Source organism: Myotis nattereri (genome assembly GCF_964212035.1).
Source record: "Myotis nattereri genome assembly, chromosome: 3".
NCBI lineage: Eukaryota > Metazoa > Chordata > Mammalia > Chiroptera > Vespertilionidae > Myotis > Myotis nattereri.
In genome coordinates, this window is record NC_138077.1 from 58323150 (window position 1) to 58342764 (window position 19615).

General features: G+C 40.5%; 2 protein-coding genes across 3 annotated transcripts in view; one reads left to right on the top strand and one right to left on the bottom strand.

The window, feature by feature from the left end:
• Positions 1 to 5345: 5345 nt before the first annotated feature.
• WDR5B (WD repeat domain 5B) lies at positions 5346 to 8347 on the top strand. Its single transcript, XM_081088213.1, has 2 exons — positions 5346 to 5586; positions 5678 to 8347. Exon 2 carries the CDS (start codon positions 5745 to 5747, stop codon positions 6732 to 6734), a length of 990 nt encoding a protein of 329 aa, XP_080944339.1. The 5' UTR covers positions 5346 to 5586; positions 5678 to 5744; the 3' UTR covers positions 6735 to 8347.
• Positions 8348 to 10113: 1766 nt separating this feature from the next.
• FAM162A (family with sequence similarity 162 member A) overlaps positions 10114 to 19615 on the bottom strand; it is a 34619-nt gene continuing 25117 nt past the window's right edge. For both annotated transcript variants that reach the window (XM_081088150.1, XM_081088151.1), the window contains 3 exons: positions 17553 to 17661; positions 12765 to 12873; positions 10114 to 10387 (listed from right to left, as the gene is read on the bottom strand). In XM_081088150.1, coding sequence (XP_080944276.1) covers positions 10295 to 10387; positions 12765 to 12873; positions 17553 to 17661 — 311 coding nt within the window. In that variant the 3' untranslated portion in view covers positions 10114 to 10294. The remainder of the gene's footprint in view (positions 10388 to 12764; positions 12874 to 17552; positions 17662 to 19615) is intronic.

Sequence of the window (19615 nt, forward strand, 5' to 3'; positions counted from 1 at the left end):
GACCACAGTGGTGGGAACAGAACACTACCAGAGAGAGATCTCGGCAGGATGGGGTGTAAAATATCCTGTGAAGAGTGCGGAACTTTCCAAGATTAAACTGTGGTTATGAGGAGAGAGCCCTCTTGAGAAGTCAGCAGTGGCTGTACTGGTTTTCTGGGGGCAGTCCCAGTTTTTAGATCAACACCTCTTATTTCAGTGTCTCCTTTCGCTTTAAAAAAAAGTCTCAGTTTAGGTAAGTTATATGGCCAGCCCATATTTAAACTCAAGTAGACTTTCATATGTTTAAATTGCTGGTGGTCTAAAGCAACTATATGTACACAGCCCTATTCAGTTTGATTTTTGAGATTTAATTGGGTAATCAGAGTTACTACAAAGCAAGTCAGTCAAGATGACCCTTAATGTAGAAAATCACTCCCAGGCCATGTTTAGGTCTGACACACATATAAAAAAAAATTTTTAATTAAAAAAAAAAAAGAAACCAGCCTGCCGGTGTTGTTCAGCAGTTGAGCATCAACCCAGGAACCAAGAGGTCACTGGTTTGATTCCTGGTCAGGGCACATGCCAGGGTTACAAACTCAATCCCCAGTAGGGGGCATGCAAGAGGCAGTCCATCTGTGTTTCTATCTCTGTTTCTCTCCTATCTCTAAAAAGCAATAAAAACATATTTAAAAAAACAAAATAGCCCTAACCGGTTTGGCTCAGTGGATAAAGCGTCGGCCTACAGACTGAAGGGTCCCAGGTTCAATTCCGGTCAAGGGCATGTACCTTGGTTGCGGGCACATCCCCAGTAGGAGGTATGCAGGAGGCAGCTGACCGATGTTTCTTTCTCATCTCTGTTTCTAACTCTCTGTCCCTCTCCCTTCTTCTCTGTAAAAAATCAATAAAATATATTTTTTAAAAAAACAAAACAGCCCTAGCCAGTTTGGCTCAGTGGATAGAGCTTCGACCTGCATACTGAAGGGTCCCGGGTTCAATTCCTGTCAAGGGCACAGCCCGGGTTGTGGGCTCGATTCCCATAAGGGGGCATGCAGGCAGTAGTGATCAATGATTCTCATCATTGATGTTTCTATCTCTCCCTCTCCTTCCTCTCTGAAATCAATAAAAATATATTTATTAAATAAAAATAAAAAAACAAAAACCAACTGCCCTGACCGGGTAGCTCGGTTGGAGTGTTGTCCTCATATGTCAAGGTGGGGGGTTCAATCCCTGGGTAGGGAAAATTCTAGAATCAACCAATGGATGTATAAATAACTGAAACAATTAAATCGATGTTTCTCTTTCCCTCCTCCCTCTAAAGTCAATAAATTAAATGTCCTGCCTGGTGTGGCTCAGTTGGTTGAGCATAGTCCTGTGCACTGAAAGGTCGCCGGTTTGATTCCCAGTCAGGGCACATACCTGGGTTGTGTGCTCCATCCCTGGTCAGGGCGCATGGGGGAGGCAACCAGTCAATGTTTCTCTCTCTTGCCCTATAAAATCAATAAAAACATTTTTCATAAATCTTAAAATGATCCATTTGTGGCAACATTTCTATTTAGAATATTTGCAAATTTTACAAATTTGAGGGGCAAGGAGAATAAACTTTTCAACCACAGATGAGACTTTCCATTTTAAAACTATAGAAGCCTGGCCAGCGTGGCTCAGTGGTTGAGCATTGACCTACGAACCAGGAGGTCACAGTTCGATTCCCGGTCAGGGCATGTGCCCAGGTTGTGGGCTTGATCCCCAGTGTGAGGTGTGTAGGAGGCAGCCAATCAGTGATTCTCTCATCATTGATGTTTTTCTCTATCCCTCACCCTTCCTCTCTGAAATCAATAAAAATATATTTAAAACAAAACTTCTATGGAAGCCCTGTGTGGCTTAGCTGGTTGGAGTGTCATCCCCTACACCAAAAGGTGGTGGGCTCAATTCCTGGTCAGTGCACATATCCAGGTTGTGGGTTCAATCCTCACTTGGGGGTGCAGAGGCAACTGATGGATGTTTCTCTCTTAAAAAAAAAAAAAAAATTTATGGGCCCTAGCAGGTTTGGCTCAGTGGATAGAGCAGTGATGGCAAAGCTATGAACTCATTTTTTTGGTTAATTTTTCTTTGTCAAGTGGCATTTAAATATATAAAATAAATATCAAAAATATAAGTCTCTGTTTTACTATGGTTGCAAATATAAAAAAATATATGTGACACGGCACCACAGTTAAGTTAGGGTTTTTCAAAATGCTGACACGCCAAGCTCAAAAGGTTCGCCATCACTGGGATAGAGAGTGGGCCTGATGACTGAAGGGTGCCAGGTTCAATTGTGGTCAAGGGCACGTACCTCGGTTGATCGAGGTGTGTGCAGGAGGCAGCCGATCAATGTGCCTCTCTCACATCGATGTTTCTGTGTCTTCTCTTTCCCTTGCACTCTCTGAAAATCAATGAAAAAATATCTTTGGCTGAGCATTAAAAAAATAAAAACTTTAAAAAATGTTATGGGAAATTTAAAGAAAATAACTTGATTTCTACAGGAAGGAAAACTTCCAAATCACTTATTTGGTGGCAATTAAAGGCTGCAAATATAGAAATTGTTAAATACGGACTGTAGGATACTTTGAGAGCCCCAAAGCAAATCTATAATTATGGTTCCTGTCCCTTTTACCCTGCTCTTACTCCATACTTCCTGATGCTCCTGTGCCCCCCAGGAAGTAAACTATTAAATTCTTAGTCTTAATTCACAAGGACTACAATATTATGACTACATGTTAGTATTATAACATGACTCGTGGATAATGGTTTGACTAGTTATAGTCATAGCTTTAATTTCCTTTACATGAATTCCTGACAAAAAAAAAATCCAGAAATCAAGAAATGAATTTTAATACTGGACATTTTTTCAGTCAAGTTCTGGGAAAATTATTTTTCTGAATATTCCTATCAACACATTCTCATGTGCCCCCTTTCCCTCATTCTTGTGGTATTTCTAGTGGGCTAACTACACTCCAGCACTAACACCCCAACCTAGTCCTCATGTCATGTGTTTACCTTGTCTAAATTCCTCTTTCATTACTCTCCCAGCACATAGAACAGTTATTGGAAAAATAGATTTGCTTAAATTCTTTGGAACAAAGCCTACACTTTTTTTTCTTAAGTACTTTTAAATTTATTTTTAATGAATTAATTCCAGTGGAAATAATTTCAATTGATGCAGAATTTAAAATGGTTCTATGTTTCCCAGCAACAATCACACTAATCTAGGCTAATGGGAGGAGGATAGGAGAGGGAGAAGGCACAGTTTAAACAGAATTGAACTTTAAGATACAGTACAGTGAAAAAGTGTGTCTTTTAAAAGTGCTACAGCGGGGAGGTCCATGGTAGTTAAGAGGAATCATAACGAGCATAAATGGAAGCTCCAAACCTTTTAAAAGATGTTTATCTAAAAAATAAAAAGATGTTTAACTCATTGATTTGGACTAGCTAAGACTAAAGCATTTGTGCAATTCCTATATAATTTCCAAACTAGAGTAGGAGGGTCTTAAAGTAATGAGGTTTTTACTGTAGTTACCTAATTATAGGTGATATAATTGTGCGGTTGTACCAATTATCCCTTAAAAGATAGGAAACCCTTTGTTTTTAAATGTTTTAATTCTTTATTTTTTTAAATTTTTAAATATATTTTTATTGATTTCAGAGAGGAAGGGAGAAGGAGAGAGAGTTAGAAACATCAATGATGAGAGAGAATCACTGATCAGCTGCCTCCTACATGCCCCCCACTGGGGATCGAGCTCACAACCCAGGCATGTGCCCCTGGCTGGAATCGAACCTGGGGCCCTTCAGTCCACAGGCTGATGCTCCATCCACCAAGCCAAGCCAGCTAGGGCAAATATTTTAATTCTTGATTGACAGAAAACATGAAGGATATTTGCCTCCTGACTTCAACTTATCTATGGGGAAAACCATTTAAAACAGAACACTTGCTGATTCTCTCGGGCACTCTTCATTGAGCAATTCAAGGATTGGAGAAATTACCCATTTTTTTTTTTTTTGTAAACCTATTTTTGTTTAAAGAGAGTAATTACATCTGAAAAACAAGTATCGTTCAGGTAATACTTTCACAGCCATTACTCATTTCTTAAAACTGAGGTAAACACTCTAAAGTCTAATTAGAAGAAACCATACACATTTCTTACCCCATTCCATCAACTTCTTTGTCCCTTTTCTGTCTCAAGCACCTATGCAGATAGGAACTTTCCTTAATTTTCTTTGGAAGCTTAAACTATTTGGAAGTTTACCCCAGCACTACCAGATCATGCTCTCTGAGCACTGGCGTTTCAAGGCCCCTAACACATATTCTTTTATCCTTTTCTAAACATTTAGGGGAAACTTCATTATTTTTATTGATTGATTTTAGAGAAAGAGGGAGGGGGAGGACAGAGACATCAATTTGTTGTTCCACTTACACTGGTTCTTTTTCTTTTTTATTATTTTTAAAATATATTTTTATTGATTTCAGAGAGGAAGGGCGAGAAACATCCAAGATCAGAGAGAATCGGTCATTGATTGGCTGCCCCCTTCCACCCCCCCTCCCCCCGCCCCTTACTGCGTATTGAGCCCACAGCCCGCCCTGACCGGGAATCCAACCGGGACCTCCTAGTTCCTAGGTCCACGCTCAACCACCAGGACACACCGGCCAGGGGTTGATTCCTGTTATGTGTCGTGATCGGGCTCGACCTGTCACCTTGGTGCAGAGGGATGACGCTCTAACCGACTGAGCAATCCGGCCATGGCTTTTAGGGAAAACTTTAAAACCAGAAGTCGCTTCGCTCCCCCAGCCCATTTGCAGCCTTGCTGTATACAAGACTTAGCTACATTCCCAAACGCGCACTGTCTGGGCAGCTCACGTCCCAACTGTGGGCTTAGCCCTGCGGCTAAAGGCGGAAAATGCAGTCCTTTCTTGTGACATGGTTTGCAAAAAGAAACAGATCTTTTCTGACATATTCACCGCTTCCCACTCTAGCCGGTCAAGTCTGGAACAATCCCGTCCCCGGGGTTAAGAAGACATTGCGCATTTCCGTGTAGAGGCAGGGGCGAAGAAAACCGGAAGGAAACCGCTTCCTTTTTTGTGCGCAAGCGCACGAAGGCTTCCCCCATTGGTCACTTCGACTCGGAAGTAGGTGGCTCCCTCTGCGCATGCGCTCAGCGTCCGGCCGGCTGTTTTAGCGATGGACGCGGCGGTGATAACCAGTTTGTATCTGCAGAATGCAGTCGGCAGGCCGGACCTCGAATAACGGCGGTTACGCAGGTTTTCTCTTAGCTTCTGAAATCTGTCTAAAGCGGTGATGCATTCATGCTAAAGTACCTAAACTCTGCCATACTGTGAGGGTTCTCAGTGTTTTCAAACCTGTCGAACTGGGGGAGGGGTCGTGAAAAATAGTTTGTATAGAGATTTCCCTGCGCCCTGCCCCGCCCCGCTTTGGACGCCTGAGTACGTTCACAAAATACCCAGCATTAATACCTTACTTGCTGACTGCGCATGGGACTTTTTAATAATATTTCTCAAGTATTTGTTTACAGAAGGAAGCGAGGAGAAACTGAAGCGGTGCAAGCCTTGTGTATATGGTAATTTAGAGATGATCCAGAAATTATCATTAAAGACCGTTTATTTTTTAGTCTAATAATCTAATGTTTTAATCTTCATTTTGCTGGGCAGAAAAATCAAAATACTGGGCTGCCTGGTTCTGGGCCGGACGCGGAGCCAACCTAGTGATTTCGAAGCCATGGCAACAAAGGAATCAGATGCCAAAGCAGAATCGGCCCTCACCTCATCAGCCAATCAGGGCAAACAAGCGTATGAAAAACCAAACTATGCTCTCAGATGTACTCTTGTGGGACATATGGAAGCAGTATCATCAGTTAAGTTTAGTCCTAATGGCGAGTGGCTAGCAAGTTCTTCTGCTGACAAAGTAATTATAATTTGGGGAGCCTATGACGGAAAAAAGGAGAAAATTCTTCATGGTCACAGTCTGGAAATATCAGATGTTGACTGGTCATCAGATTCCAGTCGTCTTGTTTCTGCCTCAGATGATAAAACTCTCAAGATTTGGGATGTGAGATCAGGAAAATGTTTGAAAACGCTGAAGGGGCACAGTAATTATGTGTTTTGCTGTAATTTCAATCCACCATCCAACCTCATAATCTCAGGATCTTTTGATGAGAGTGTGAAAATATGGGAGGTGAAAACAGGCAAGTGCCTCAAGACTTTGTCTGCTCATTCTGACCCAGTTTCTGCTGTTCATTTTAGTTGTAATGGGTCCTTGATAGCGTCAGGCAGTTACGATGGCATCTGTAGAATCTGGGATGCTGCATCAGGTCAGTGTTTAAAAACACTTATTGATGATGATAACCCTCCCGTCTCTTTTGTAAAATTTTCTCCAAATGGTAAATACATTCTCATTGCAACTTTGGATAATACTCTTAAACTATGGGATTATAGCAGAGGCAGATGCCTGAAGACATACACTGGTCATAAAAATGAGAAATACTGCATATTTGCCAATTTTTCAGTTACTGGTGGGAAGTGGATTGTGTCTGGTTCAGAGGATAACCTAGTTTACATTTGGAACCTTCAGACTAAAGAGATTGTACAGAAATTACAAGGTCACACAGATGTCGTCATCTCAGCAGCTTGTCATCCTACAGAAAACATCATTGCATCAGCAGCGTTAGGAAATGACAAAACAATTAAACTGTGGATAAGTAACTACTAAACCCTTTAGAAATCAAGTAGTAGAGCCAACTTGGCAAAAAGTTGTATATTTTAAAAGATGATTTCTCTTAATTTTGGCATGGTTTTGTATTTCTTAACATTGTCTTGAATTATATAAGATTTTAAGACATACAACCTACATTTTCAAAGCAAGACAGTTGGAATAGCAAGTCTAGAACCCAGGGCTTCTGACTCTTAATCTTGAAGTTTATTAATCTCTTGTGTCTGTCATTGAATAGATTTCCATTCTATTCTTCTCAATGACTATTTAAAGGATTGGTATATTTGAGGAATATTTAGAAGATTCACAAGACAGAATGATTAATTAAATGAGGAGAGCAAAGGAGTTTGGAATAACTCCAAGGTTTTTGGTTTGGGAGATCAGATGAATAAGAGCTTAGGCCTGGGATGGTGGTGGATTAGAGATGTGTGTCAGGCACCACTCACACTAAGTGCAATTCCTGTATAGTGATAGCCTACCAAATGGGACATGAAATAGTCTATGGAATCAAGTTTTTAATTGGGGAAAAATAAGTCATGGTTAGGTTTGTTCTGAGAGTGTAAAACATTATAAATGCCATTTTTCTGAAGGACGCCTAGATGGCTTGTCAGATTGTGCCCTCATGATTTTGAAACAAGCTAAATGTTGGAGTGGTGAGGCCGCTCTCTTTCATTATGTGACTGACTCACTAGTTCCTATCCATGCTTCAAACTTAGTTCAGAAATCAGTATTTTGTGGAGCCATCACTGCCTGCCTGATTCCAACCACAGTTGACAGCTGAGTTAGATTTTATTGCTATTTCTTTTTTTTTAAAAGAAAGCATTTTTATTTTTTTTAAAAAAATGTATATTTGATTTCAGAGAGGGAGAAGAGATCGAAACATCAATGATAAGAGAGAACTACTGATCAGCTGCCTCCTGCACGCCCACTACTGGGATCGAGCAACCGAGTCATGTGCCCTTGACCAGAATTGAACCCCAGGACCCTTCAGTTCAAAGCTGATGCTCTATCCGCTGAGCTAAACCAGTTACGGCTATTGCTATTTCTATCGTTTCTGTTATTAAAGTTCAAAATATATCACTTATTAATTTGTATTGTAATGGTTTCATAGGCCATGTTTCCCATATATTATGTGTTCTGTGGAGACAAGAAATATGTTATGCTATTGGACTTTGTATTCTCAGTTTTTGTATATAGAAGGGACTCAAGTGATGTTTGATGAATGACAAGGAATTATATCACCAGCACTTCATTCCTTGCCTGCTTTCACTAAATTTTTGGAATCAATTCCCCATACTATTATTTTTGTTGTATCTGAGTATAATCTCACACAAGGCTTATATAAAATATAAAGTGGAAAATGGTTTCTGCCCACTATCTAGAGCAGCCGTGGGCAAACTACAGCCCGCGGGCTGGATCCAGCCTGTTTGAAATGAATAAAACTATTGAAAAAAAGACCGTACCCTTTTATGTAATGATGTTTACTTTGAATTTATATTAGTTCACACAAACACTCCATCCATGCTTTTGTTCCGGCCCTCCGGTCCAGTTTAAGAACCCATTGTGGCTCTCGAGTCAAAAAGTTTGCCCACCCCTGATCTAGAGACATGGTAAACATTAAAAAAAAAATCTAGAAATTAAGCAAAAGATTGTACAACAGTAATTTAATTGAAAGTATCAAGAGCAAAACTGTCTTTTGTGTTCTACAGTATTTTATACTAGTGCTCACTAAATCTGAATTGCTTGACAAGTTCTGAAAAACATAAGATATTAAAAGTTACTAGTAGGGTATGACTGCTGAGAAGTTAGCATGTGGGGGTACTGGGAGAAGTGAGATTAGATAGGGGTAGGTCTGAAATTCTGGCCAAGGAATTTGTATTTAATCCATAAGGAGGTAGTCATTATAAGTTACTGAACAGGAGAATGACACAAAATGAGAAAAGATTGTGTGTATTTTTGCTGCATATGTGAGCTTTGGTTTAAGAAAACATTTTTATTACAATAAAACTCCAAGATACAACACTTTAAAATGCTACTTTAGAAATTAAAAATGGTATTGTTTTATGAAGAAAGATTACTTATTTTTAAAAGAAGTACATTAAAATTTACCCATATTTAGAACATTGGTTTAGGTAAGATGTAACATAAATGTTCCAAAATAAACTAATCTAAAATGTGTAAGGAACAGTGCTTTTTGATAGTAAATTTTCAAGTGATAAAAATCAAAGAATTTGGTATCTAAAAAGAAGCTATGGTCAAATTACTACAAAATAAAATTTATAGACAAACATCATTAACATCAGATAGTTATAAAGCTCTAGGTAGACTGATGTATTACATTTTATTAAGCCAAGTTCCCAAACAGCTGCATTTTAATCTGCTATAACCCTCTTAGGAGACCTAGCAGATTGAGATGGCTGTGAGGACTTGTCATCCACTATTATTTGTGAGAGAATAAATGACTATTTAAAATAGAAACCAGCATCTTTACCTAAATATGAGACAGCTTGGCATACCGGTCGAAGTGAGATATATACCAGGTGCAAATGCAACACTAATAAGAAAATGCATTTGATAGACTTTCATAATTGAGAAGTTTAGTGTAAAGGCAGCAGGACAAGGACCAGTTAGGAATTCTAAGCCATGGAGCAGAAGAGGTGACTGCTGGTCCCAAGCAATTCAATGATGCTGGGATTTCAAAGTCCTCAGAAACTTGTGGCAAGATCATTATCATCACCTTGCTAGGACATTTTCAAGGACTGTGCTCCTAAAAGCCTCTGTGCCAGCACACCCCAGAGTGGCAAAGTGTGTTCTCTCTGCTTTCCAGGGCTCTGAGAAGAACCATGGCACTTGAGGAGGTTCGCTATCTAAGATGCACTTGGGCAGTGTTCTCAGATGGCCTTCCTTCTCTTTCCAGAAAGGAATACAAATGAGAGAGAGAGAGAGAGAGAGAGAGAGAGAGAGAGAGAGAGAGAGAGAGAGAGAGGAGAGGGAGAGGGAGAGGGAGAGGGAGAGGGAGAGGGAGAGGGAGAGGGAGAGGGAGAGGGAGAGGGAGAGGGAGAGGGAGAGGGAGAGGGAGAGGGAGAGGGAGAGGGAGAGGGAGAGGGAGAGGGAGAGGGAGAGGGAGAGGGAGAGGGAGAGGGAGAGGGAGAGGGAGAGGGAGAGGGAGAGGGAGAGGGAGAGGGAGAGAGAGAGAGAGAGAGAGAGATGCAGAAAAAGAAGCATTTTGACTTCTGGGGAGAGGTCACTTTGGTAATGGGAAGTAAAGTAAGATATGGATCCTGACTCTAAAGAGTTAATATTTAAGTCAAAATAAGTTGTCTCGTTTTTCATTTAATCAAAAAAGTTGAGAGGACGCATTAACCTGGATCAAAGCCGTGAAATTAGACAAGTCATTTAAGAAAATTTATTTGTACCTCTAGAGCAGAAATAGGGAAATGGTATTTTTGTACAAACCATAACTTTTATGAAATGGATCCTCATACCACATTCTTTTAAGACAGGCTTGTTGCTGACACATTATTCCTGGGTTTTCAAAATCTAGCCAACATGAATACCTCTCACTCTGTTTTGGCCTTCATAGCTGCTTCCTCTCTCAGACGAGCTTTCTTTTCTAAGTTCAGGCTTGTTAAAGACTCGTGTCTTTTGACAGCCTAAAATGAAACAAATTTGAACAAGAAATTATTTATGCCCGTTTGTGAATGACGTCACTGATGGCAGCAGGTTAGCGATGGTACAAGAGTACAAGAACGGAACGGTCTGGAGCATGCACACTGGGCACAGCAGTCCCTTCCATGTGACTTCTGCTTCCTCTACTGCTTCACAGTCCATCAGTCCATTCATTCAAGCACTTCTCTTCCTGGCCTCATTCTTTAAATCTTGTCTCTCTTCTCTTACAATTTATTCCCTTGTCTTTCCCTTTTCCCTCCCTTTAGTATTAAATATGTTCTCATTTTTATCCCTTTTTTCTCCTTTTACTTTTTTTTGGCTGCTACCATTTTTTCCTTCTCCAACTCATTTGTATTCTTTCATACCAAAAACCATTCAGCTTTGGGGATCCCAGACTTTCCCAAATATTATCACTGATGACTTCCAGCAGCTTCTATCCTAAAACTCCATCCTTAAAGAGCAAACAGCAGTGGGGGAGAGGCAACCATCCTCTTCCCTTGCTTCCCTCCTTGTGACCTGTTACATTATATGTGAAGCTTATATGAACAGACCAGCTTCAAAATTTTTATACCAAGTGATACTACCACCATATAAGGTAGTATTTTCTGTGTAATTTCACATATAAAGAGTTCTAGAAACCCTTATGTCCTGTTCACCTACTTCTGCAGATTTCAGTCAGAACGAAGCATGAGAGGTCAAAGAGGGAGACAGAAGAAAAACTGAAGTGGGGCAGGAAGAGTTGTCAAAAGAACTTCACCCAGGTCTGCACACTGCCCTTCTTGCTCCCAGAACGTCAGCCTAACAGTATTTAACATTCCAAGACTAAAGAGAGCTGGTAGTTCCTTTCTCTTTTACTCTAGCCAGTGGTCGGCAAACTCATTAGTCAACAGAGCCAAATATCAACAGTACAACGATTGAAATTTCTTTTGAGAGCCAAGTTTTTTAAACTTAAACTATACAGGTAGGTACATTGTTATTAACTTAATTAGGGTACTCCTAAGGCTTAGGAAGAGCCACACTCAAGGGGCCAAAGAGCCACATGTGGCTTGCGAGCTGCAGTTTGCTGACCATTGCTCTAGACTAGACTCTTCAGAGAAGGAGATCAGTTACCACTGGGTTTGTAGAAAAACTCTTTTAATATCTGATAATAGATACAAGACATCCATTTCCACATGTAAACTGTGAAACGGAAGTAGACACAGTATTAAAATAAAGGGTTAACCAGTGCTGCTGCATATAAAACTATATTTTAATCACAGGATAGTACAGTATAAAGTTTGATGATTTGCATACTTGGCTCTCAATTTTTATCTTCTTACTAGTATTAGCTATGTGACTTTGGGAAAATTATTTAACACCTTTTAAGCTTTATGTTCTTTTATAAAATACAGATAGCAAGAGAACCTACCTCTTAGGGTTATTGTGGTAAATAAATGAGTTTAACAATGCCTGTGATATAAGCACTCAATAAGTGGGAGCAAATTCTTTTTTATTATTGTCTGAAGTTTTACTTATGTCTTTTTTTTCCCAAATTGCAGCCCCCCAGCCATTCCAACGCCCAGTGTCTTTGGTTATGCTAATATGCATGCATACAAGTCCTTTGGTTGCTCTCTAACCCCCCTCCCCACTCCCCTACCATTTGTCTCTGGATCTATTCTCATTCATCAAATTATGTTCATCATTATATCAGTGGGAGCAATTTTAATATCACCTCAATTAGGTGTAGGTTCAAATTGTGGCTCTGCCATTAGGGAGATGCATGACCTTCCTAAGCTATATTTTCTCAGCTGGAAATGAGGTCCAAATAATAGTACCGATCTTGTAGTGTTGTGAAGTTGAAATGAGACAACAGCAAAATATTCAATTAGTGATGCTATTAATAATTATCTGTGTTAAAATAAAAGAATTCCTATGTACTGCTTAGGAGCTATGGTCTTCAGATATATGACCAGCTTGGCTGAGCTTGAAGTAGAGAAGTGTGATAAGATTGCTCATCAGGATTCAGGCAGTTAGAAGGAGGATAAATAAACCCATGTACTAAGAGTGCTTTATAGACATGCACAGAGCTATCATTAAATCTGCCAGTGTCATATTTCTTGTTTCACATTATTTATGACATTTGGGGATTGATGAATACTTTTTACTTTACAGAAAACTAACAGTCCTTCCCCCTGCCAAAGTTAGGATTTGCTATTTATCCCCAAGGATGATCCTAGGTTTGGCCCTATTATATCTTTGTTTCTTCTAATTTCTTGTGTAAAAGAAGCCTTTTCTTCTCAAGAGAATAAATATGGGAGTCAATCCCTGATTTCCTATAGGCCCTCTGTGGAAAACAAACAGAGATAGGAAGTCCACTCTCACCTGCTTGCCCTCAATAACCATTAAGATGCATCCTGCCACTGTCAGGGCAATCATTACATAGCTGATCTTCACCCGGAGCTTGTTCTTCGCCGCATCGAGCATCTCAAACCTAGTAATACAATGAGATCATGAGAGAGTGTTAACTTTCTGAAGTTGCCAGCAGGATATAAAGCTTTGTGTACCACAAATCAGAAGTGCAGTGGTGCCTATAAATATGAAAAAGGAGATAGGGCCTGGAAATCTTGTAGGACTTTAGGGAGGATTGGGCATTTTCACAACTCACTTTATATATAAAATACAGTGAGACAGCACAAGTTTACAGGAGAAAAAAAGGAGAAGGGTAAAGACAGGAAGTGAAGTCAGGAACAAAAAAGGCGAGGCATATGAATCCATGCTTGCTATGGTGGGCCCTGATTTTGGCTCTCAAGTTTCACATTAGTCGTCAGTGCTAAAATTGGAATCAGTAGCTATTTCTCCTTGAGGTTCTCAAGAGGGTATTATGTGATAAAATGATTACCTGAACATCCTGACAGATACTATAATGAATCTCATAAGTTTCAACACAAAGCACAATTCAGAAGGAAACAAACACAGGAGAGAGTTAATGTGCTTTTTATACCCAGATTTATGTTCTCTGCTTTGAACCAGGAACAGATTTAAAAATATCTCTAGATCAGAAGAAAGACCTTTAAGCAATACCCCCTTTATATATTTTAAAAAAAATATATTTTCATTGATTTCAGAGAGAGGGAGAGATAGAAACATCAATGATGACAGAGAATCAGTGGTTGGCTGCCTTCCGCACACCCCGAGTGTGGATCGGGCCTGGAAACCCCGATGTGCCCTGACTGGGCATGGAACCCTGACCTCCTGGTTCATGGGTTCAAACTCAATCACTGAGCAATACTGGCTGAACCTTGTTGATATTTTAACTAATGTTTTACTAAAATTGAGTGACAGTAAACTTCAGCTCTTTCTCAAGTGCCTCTTCTTACCTGTCCACTGAATACAGAACCACGTGCCTTAACAGAAAGTTGAGGATTAGATTATTATTCTTGTGTGAAAGCTGAGAGGCAAAACAAGAAAGTCTGAAGAAAAGGCCCTTTCACCTTGGTGATTCCGCAGGTGGGCAGTGGGTTGAAGTTCTATTACCTTGAATGTCTGGTAGAGCTTCAGGATAGGGCATGTGGAGTCCTAGTTGTCCCAGAATAAAGAACCGGGCTACTCGGCAGGGTATAAATAGTGATTATCTCTAGCTGATGGGATTGGAGTGCTAATTTTCTCCCACACACTCATGTTTTGTTTTGTTTTTCCTTCTCATGTTTTTAACACAAATTACATTTGAAATCAAAAGACAAAAAGTACTTTAAAAATGCTTTGGTCCACCTGCCTGTTGTGGTTCAATAGTTGAGCATCGACCCATAAACTAAGAGGTCGCCAATTCAATTTCTGGTCAAAACACATGCCCATTGGGGGCGTGCAGGAGACAGCCAATCAATGTTTTTTCACATTGATGTTTCTCTCCCTCTTCCTTCCTCTCTCTCCCTTTCCCTTCCTCTCTCTCTAAAGATCAATAAAAAAAGGTCTTTTAAAAAAAATGCCTGGGCCCTGGCTGGTATGGCTCAGTGGTAAAATGTTGGCTCATGCACCGAAGGGTGACAGGTTTGATTCCTGGTCAAGGCATGTATCTGGGTTGCATGTTTGTTCCCTGGCCCCAGTTGGGGCACGTGTGGGAGGCAACCAATCGATGTGACTCTCTTACATCGATATTTCTCTCTCCCCCTCCCTCCCTTCTACTTTACCTAAAATACCTAAAAATCAATAGAAAAAACATCCTTGGGTAAGGATTAACAACAACAAAAAATGCTTGGAAGGAGTTGCCTGAAAGTATATACACTGTGACCCAGTGAGGTGGCGATGGAGTCTCCAGGCATTGAAGCTGGGCCTGCAGGTGGGAGAAAAGGGACAACTGCTAGGGACACTGACTTGCTCTATTAAGAGCATCTAAGAAGGAACTCCTACCATTTGCAACAGCATGGATGGACCTGGAGTGCATTATGCTAAGCGAAATAAGTCAGTCAGAGAAAGATAAATATCATATGATCTCACTCATTTGTGGAATATAACGAACAACATAAACTGATGAACAAAAACAGATCCAGAGACAGAGAAGCATCGATCAGACCATCAGACCTCAGAAGGAAGGCAGGGGAGGGTGGGGGAAAGGGTAAGAGATCAGCCAAAGGACTTGTATGCATATAAGCCTAACCAATGGACACAGACACCAGGGGGGTGAGGGCACGAGTGGAGGGGATGGGGGGGGTAATGTGGGGATAAGGACATATATGTAATAACTTAATCAATAAAGAAATTAAAAACAAAACACAAACAAAACAAAAAAACAGATCCAGAGACAGAGAAGCATCAATCAGATGCTCAAACCTCAGAGGGAAGGTAGGGTAGGGTAGGGTAGGGGTAAGGGGGAGAGATCAACCAAAGGACTTGTAGGCATGCATATAAGCATAACCAATGGACACAGACACCAGGGCGGTGAGGGCATGAGTGGGGGCGGGTGGGGGGGTAAGGGGGGATAAGGACACATATGTAATACCTTAGTCAATAAAGAAAAAAAAAGCATCTAAGATCCCACCAACCCATGTTGACCATATTTTATGTAAATTGGTATTTCCAACTGATGTGCTGTGATCCTCATGAAAAGTGATATAGTTTACGTTTGAGGAAACATTTAAAAAGTAAAATGCACATAAATAAGGCTGTGATATTACCCTCCATTCTACAGGGACCAATCCCAACGGGCAAGTTAAGCAGTGCCTATTCAGAACTAAGAGCACAAGGATAAATGGTTGCCTGGGCTCAGAGAAAGGCCTTCTAGGGTGACTCACTAGGCAGTACTTTGGGCTTCAGGGGATCTGAGGGCCAGGGGCCTACAAGGGAACTAAAGAAGGTGTTCCATAACAAAGTCTATATAGCACCTATTAGAGCCACGGGTTTATACCAGCTTGTTTTCTGCTGGGATTTTTAGGAAGAAATTGGGATAAGCAAGAAACTGAAGTCACTGATATTTCCCAGGAAAGCACACTGTCACTTGAGCAAAGAAGGACCAGAGATTTCCTGCTGAAGTAATTTTCTCCTGCTAAAAAGAATGTGCTAATTTGACATGCAGAAGCAGAAGGGCTCTTTTTCAAAGCTGTTGTAAAGAGAAGGCAAATACTACTTATCTTCCTGGAAAAAGATACCCTAAATGAACCCAGATCTTTCACAATCATAACTTGAAATCAGAGACCAGAAGGTGCAGGAATAGTTTTCTGGCTAGAAGGGCTGTCTAGGAGCTTTGTCCCAAGTCCCTGTCTCTGAAGAGGATGCTGCCCCATGGGGGAGATGGCATCTATTTCTCATAATCTCTGTTGGCAAGATGCAACCAATCAGTGAAGTAATGGTTCTCAACTGGGGGTGATTTTGCCCCCAGGGGACACTGGCAATGCCTATAGACATTTTTATTTATTTATTTTTTATTTATTTCAGAGAAGAAGGGAGAGGGAGAGATAGAAACATCAGTGATGAGAGAGAACCAGCTGCCTCCTACACGACCCCCCACTGGACATCGAGCCCACAACTCGGGCATGTGCCCTGACCAGGAATCCAACCTTGATCTCCTGGGTCACAGGTTGACGCTCAACCACTGAGCCATGCTGGTCGGGCTGGAGACATTTTTGATTGTCATTAATGAGTGCTACTGGCATATACAGGGTGAAGAGGACATGGATGCTGCTTAAATATCCTATAATACACAAGACAGCTCTCAACAACAAAATGTCAACAGTGCTGAGGACGTGTGTGGGAGACAACCAGTGGATCTCAATCTCTCTCTCTCTCTCTGTTTCCCTCACTCCCTCCTTTCCACTCTCTCTAACAAAGCAATGGAAAAAATATCCTCAGGTGAGGATTACACCTGAGAAACCCTGGGTTATAGGAATCTGTACCCATCATCTACAGACTTTGAAAAAGTCCCAAGATCCCAAATTTGGTGATAGAAGGCACTCTTTCCTGGATCCCAGAAAAGGAATACGCTGCTTTTAAATACTTTTATGCCTATGTCTGAAGATTTGAGTGAATTGTATAGAATATAATTATTGTCACTGGTACCTAACTGATACACCCAGATTAAAACAACCTAAAAAGAGTGAACATCACTGTTTGGTCCCTGTACCTAGAAGAAGAAATCAACTCAGTTGACTTCAGAGTATGCTGTTCACTAGGCACTACATGGCATATCAATGATAAGAGAGAGATCCTAGATGTTTTTATCCCAGGTACTTGATAAAGAGGAAACATTTAGAGAAGTGAAAACTTTTATTTTTTTTAATACTCACCTGAGGATATTTTTTCCATTGCTTTTTTAGAGAGAGTGGAAAGGAAGGAGTGAGGGGAACAGAGAGAGAGAAAGAGAAAAAGAAAGAGAGAGAGAGAGAGAGAGAGAGAGAGAGAGAGAGAGAGAGAGAGATTCACTGACTGCCTGCCACACACGTCCTGACTGGGGCTAGGGATTGAACCTGAACACAGATATGTGCCCTTGACGGGGAATCGAACCCGCGACTCCTTTGGTGCACAGGATGACGCTCCAGCCACTGAGCAACACCACCAAGGCAAGAAGTGAAACTATTTTAAAATTGGGTTGACAGGTTTTAAGTAGATTCAAAGGAACTGCTTCTCCTTTAAAACAGATCAGTGAGAAACAAAGCTGCTTATAACCCGAGGGTCAGCACTCACGAGATAGTCTCTGGGATTTCCTCCTCCTTTTTGAAGCGACCTGCCCATATCAGGATCTTCCTCTCCCAATCCGTGGGTTTGTGTAATGGCACTCTGTGGCTGTAAGTCTCTGTGAGAAAAACAAGACGAAACAGCTTACTTATGTGAGATTATGACTCTCAAATTCAGCAACAAAAAAATGCTATTTGTGCCATTTTAGATCTATTGGGTCTGACTTTTTGCCACCTGTGTAGGTTTCATGAATTATTCTGGAGTAGAGATAACCATCAGCAAGGGTGATAAAGATGAGAAGAGGCCAAGGGCTGAACCTCAGGCATGGCCCAAGAAAAGGGACAGGAGAAAATGGAGTGGCCCAAGAGGCAGTTGAGTAAGAGGGGTAGAAAACCACAGACGTAGGAAAAAGACTTTTAAAGAAAGGGGAAGTCATTGAAGATAAGGAGCAGAAAAGGTTAGGGAATGACAGAATGTCAAGGTTAGAAGGGATCTTGAAGATAGTCTCATCCAAATGCTGCATGCTGCCCACATCTCTACTGCAGACAGACCTCCTTGACTGTTACCTACCTGTCACACTCACTCCCACCTCCATCCCTTTGTTTATGCTGTTCCTTTCACTTCATCAGAAGGCAACAGCAAAAGAACAGGAAAGTTAATAAGGAAAACATCCAAAGAACCAAAGGCGAGAAAAGAGGTTTAGAAGTATAGAAATAGTGCTGCTGTAGTTTTACCTAAAACTTCCAGGATTTGGCACAACTGTCACTATAGTATTTTTTCCTTCTCATTTTTTTTTTATTTTTTAAATATATTTTATTGATTTTTTACAGAGAGGAAGGGAGAGGGATAGAGAGTTAGAAACATCAATGAGAGAGAAACATCGATCAGCTGCCCCTTGCACACCTCCTACTGGGGATGTGCCCGCAGCCAAGGTACATGCCCTTGACTGGAATCGAACCTGGGACCCTTCAGTCCGCAGGCCGACGCTCTATCCACTGAGCCAAACCGGTTAGGGCTTCCTTCTCATTTTAAGCACTATACACCCATTAAAGATAATTCAGAAAGTATAGATGTGAAAACAGAAAGTATAGATGTGGAAAAAAGAAAAAGATAAAAATCATCCCTAATTTTCTTGTCATAGCATAATCCCTATATTTTTATTTGGTTTATTTCCTAAGGCTTATCTCCATAATTATATATGTATGTGTAATGCTATATCTGTATCATGCTAATTTTACATCGCTACACACAATGTAAAATTTTTAATTCCTGCCTTATTCATTAGCATTATAACATTCCCCATGCTAGTACATGGTATTTATAAGCAACATTTCCAACATATGCATAATCTCATCAAGTAGATCTAACATACATAATTAATCATTCACAGAGTATTTGACATTTATTTTCATTTTCCTATTATATATAAAAAATTGAAACATCTTTATACTCAAAGCTTTTCCCATATGTAGGGATTATTCCTTAGGATACATGCCCAGAAGTGAAACACCAGGTCGAAGGGCACAAACATTTTTAAGCTCTTGATAAATATATTTTGAGTTTGATTCCTTTCCACTCACCAAGATCTGCCTGGCCCGAGCATGAAGAAGCAACAAGCAAATTGTTCTTAGGACCCTACAGTTTGTAAATTATGCTCCTTCTTCCTATAGTGGTGAGTGAGAAGGGTGAGAGTTAGGGATAGGACTAAACGTGGCTGAAGTTAAAGCCCAAGCCAGACCTGAGCCCAGGTTGTATTTTACCCAAAACATTATTTCTTGATTTGGTTCATCTTTGGGGTTCCTTAAAAGATAATTTTACTTCCAGACTACTATTCTTTTGTGCATCTATTCTCCTACAAAAAGTGACAGTCCAATCTTTGAGGCAAGAAATAAACATGACAAATGAGGAAAATGAAGAAATAATTGCTACCTGTGAGCACAGCCAATGTCAGTACAATTTGGAGGTCTGAACTACATGACAAGGCATAATGTAGTGGCCACCTTCTTTTAGGTTTTTTTTATTCCAAATTGACTCTTTGGGAGCTGCCTCGTCCATAATTGGAAAAGTAATAA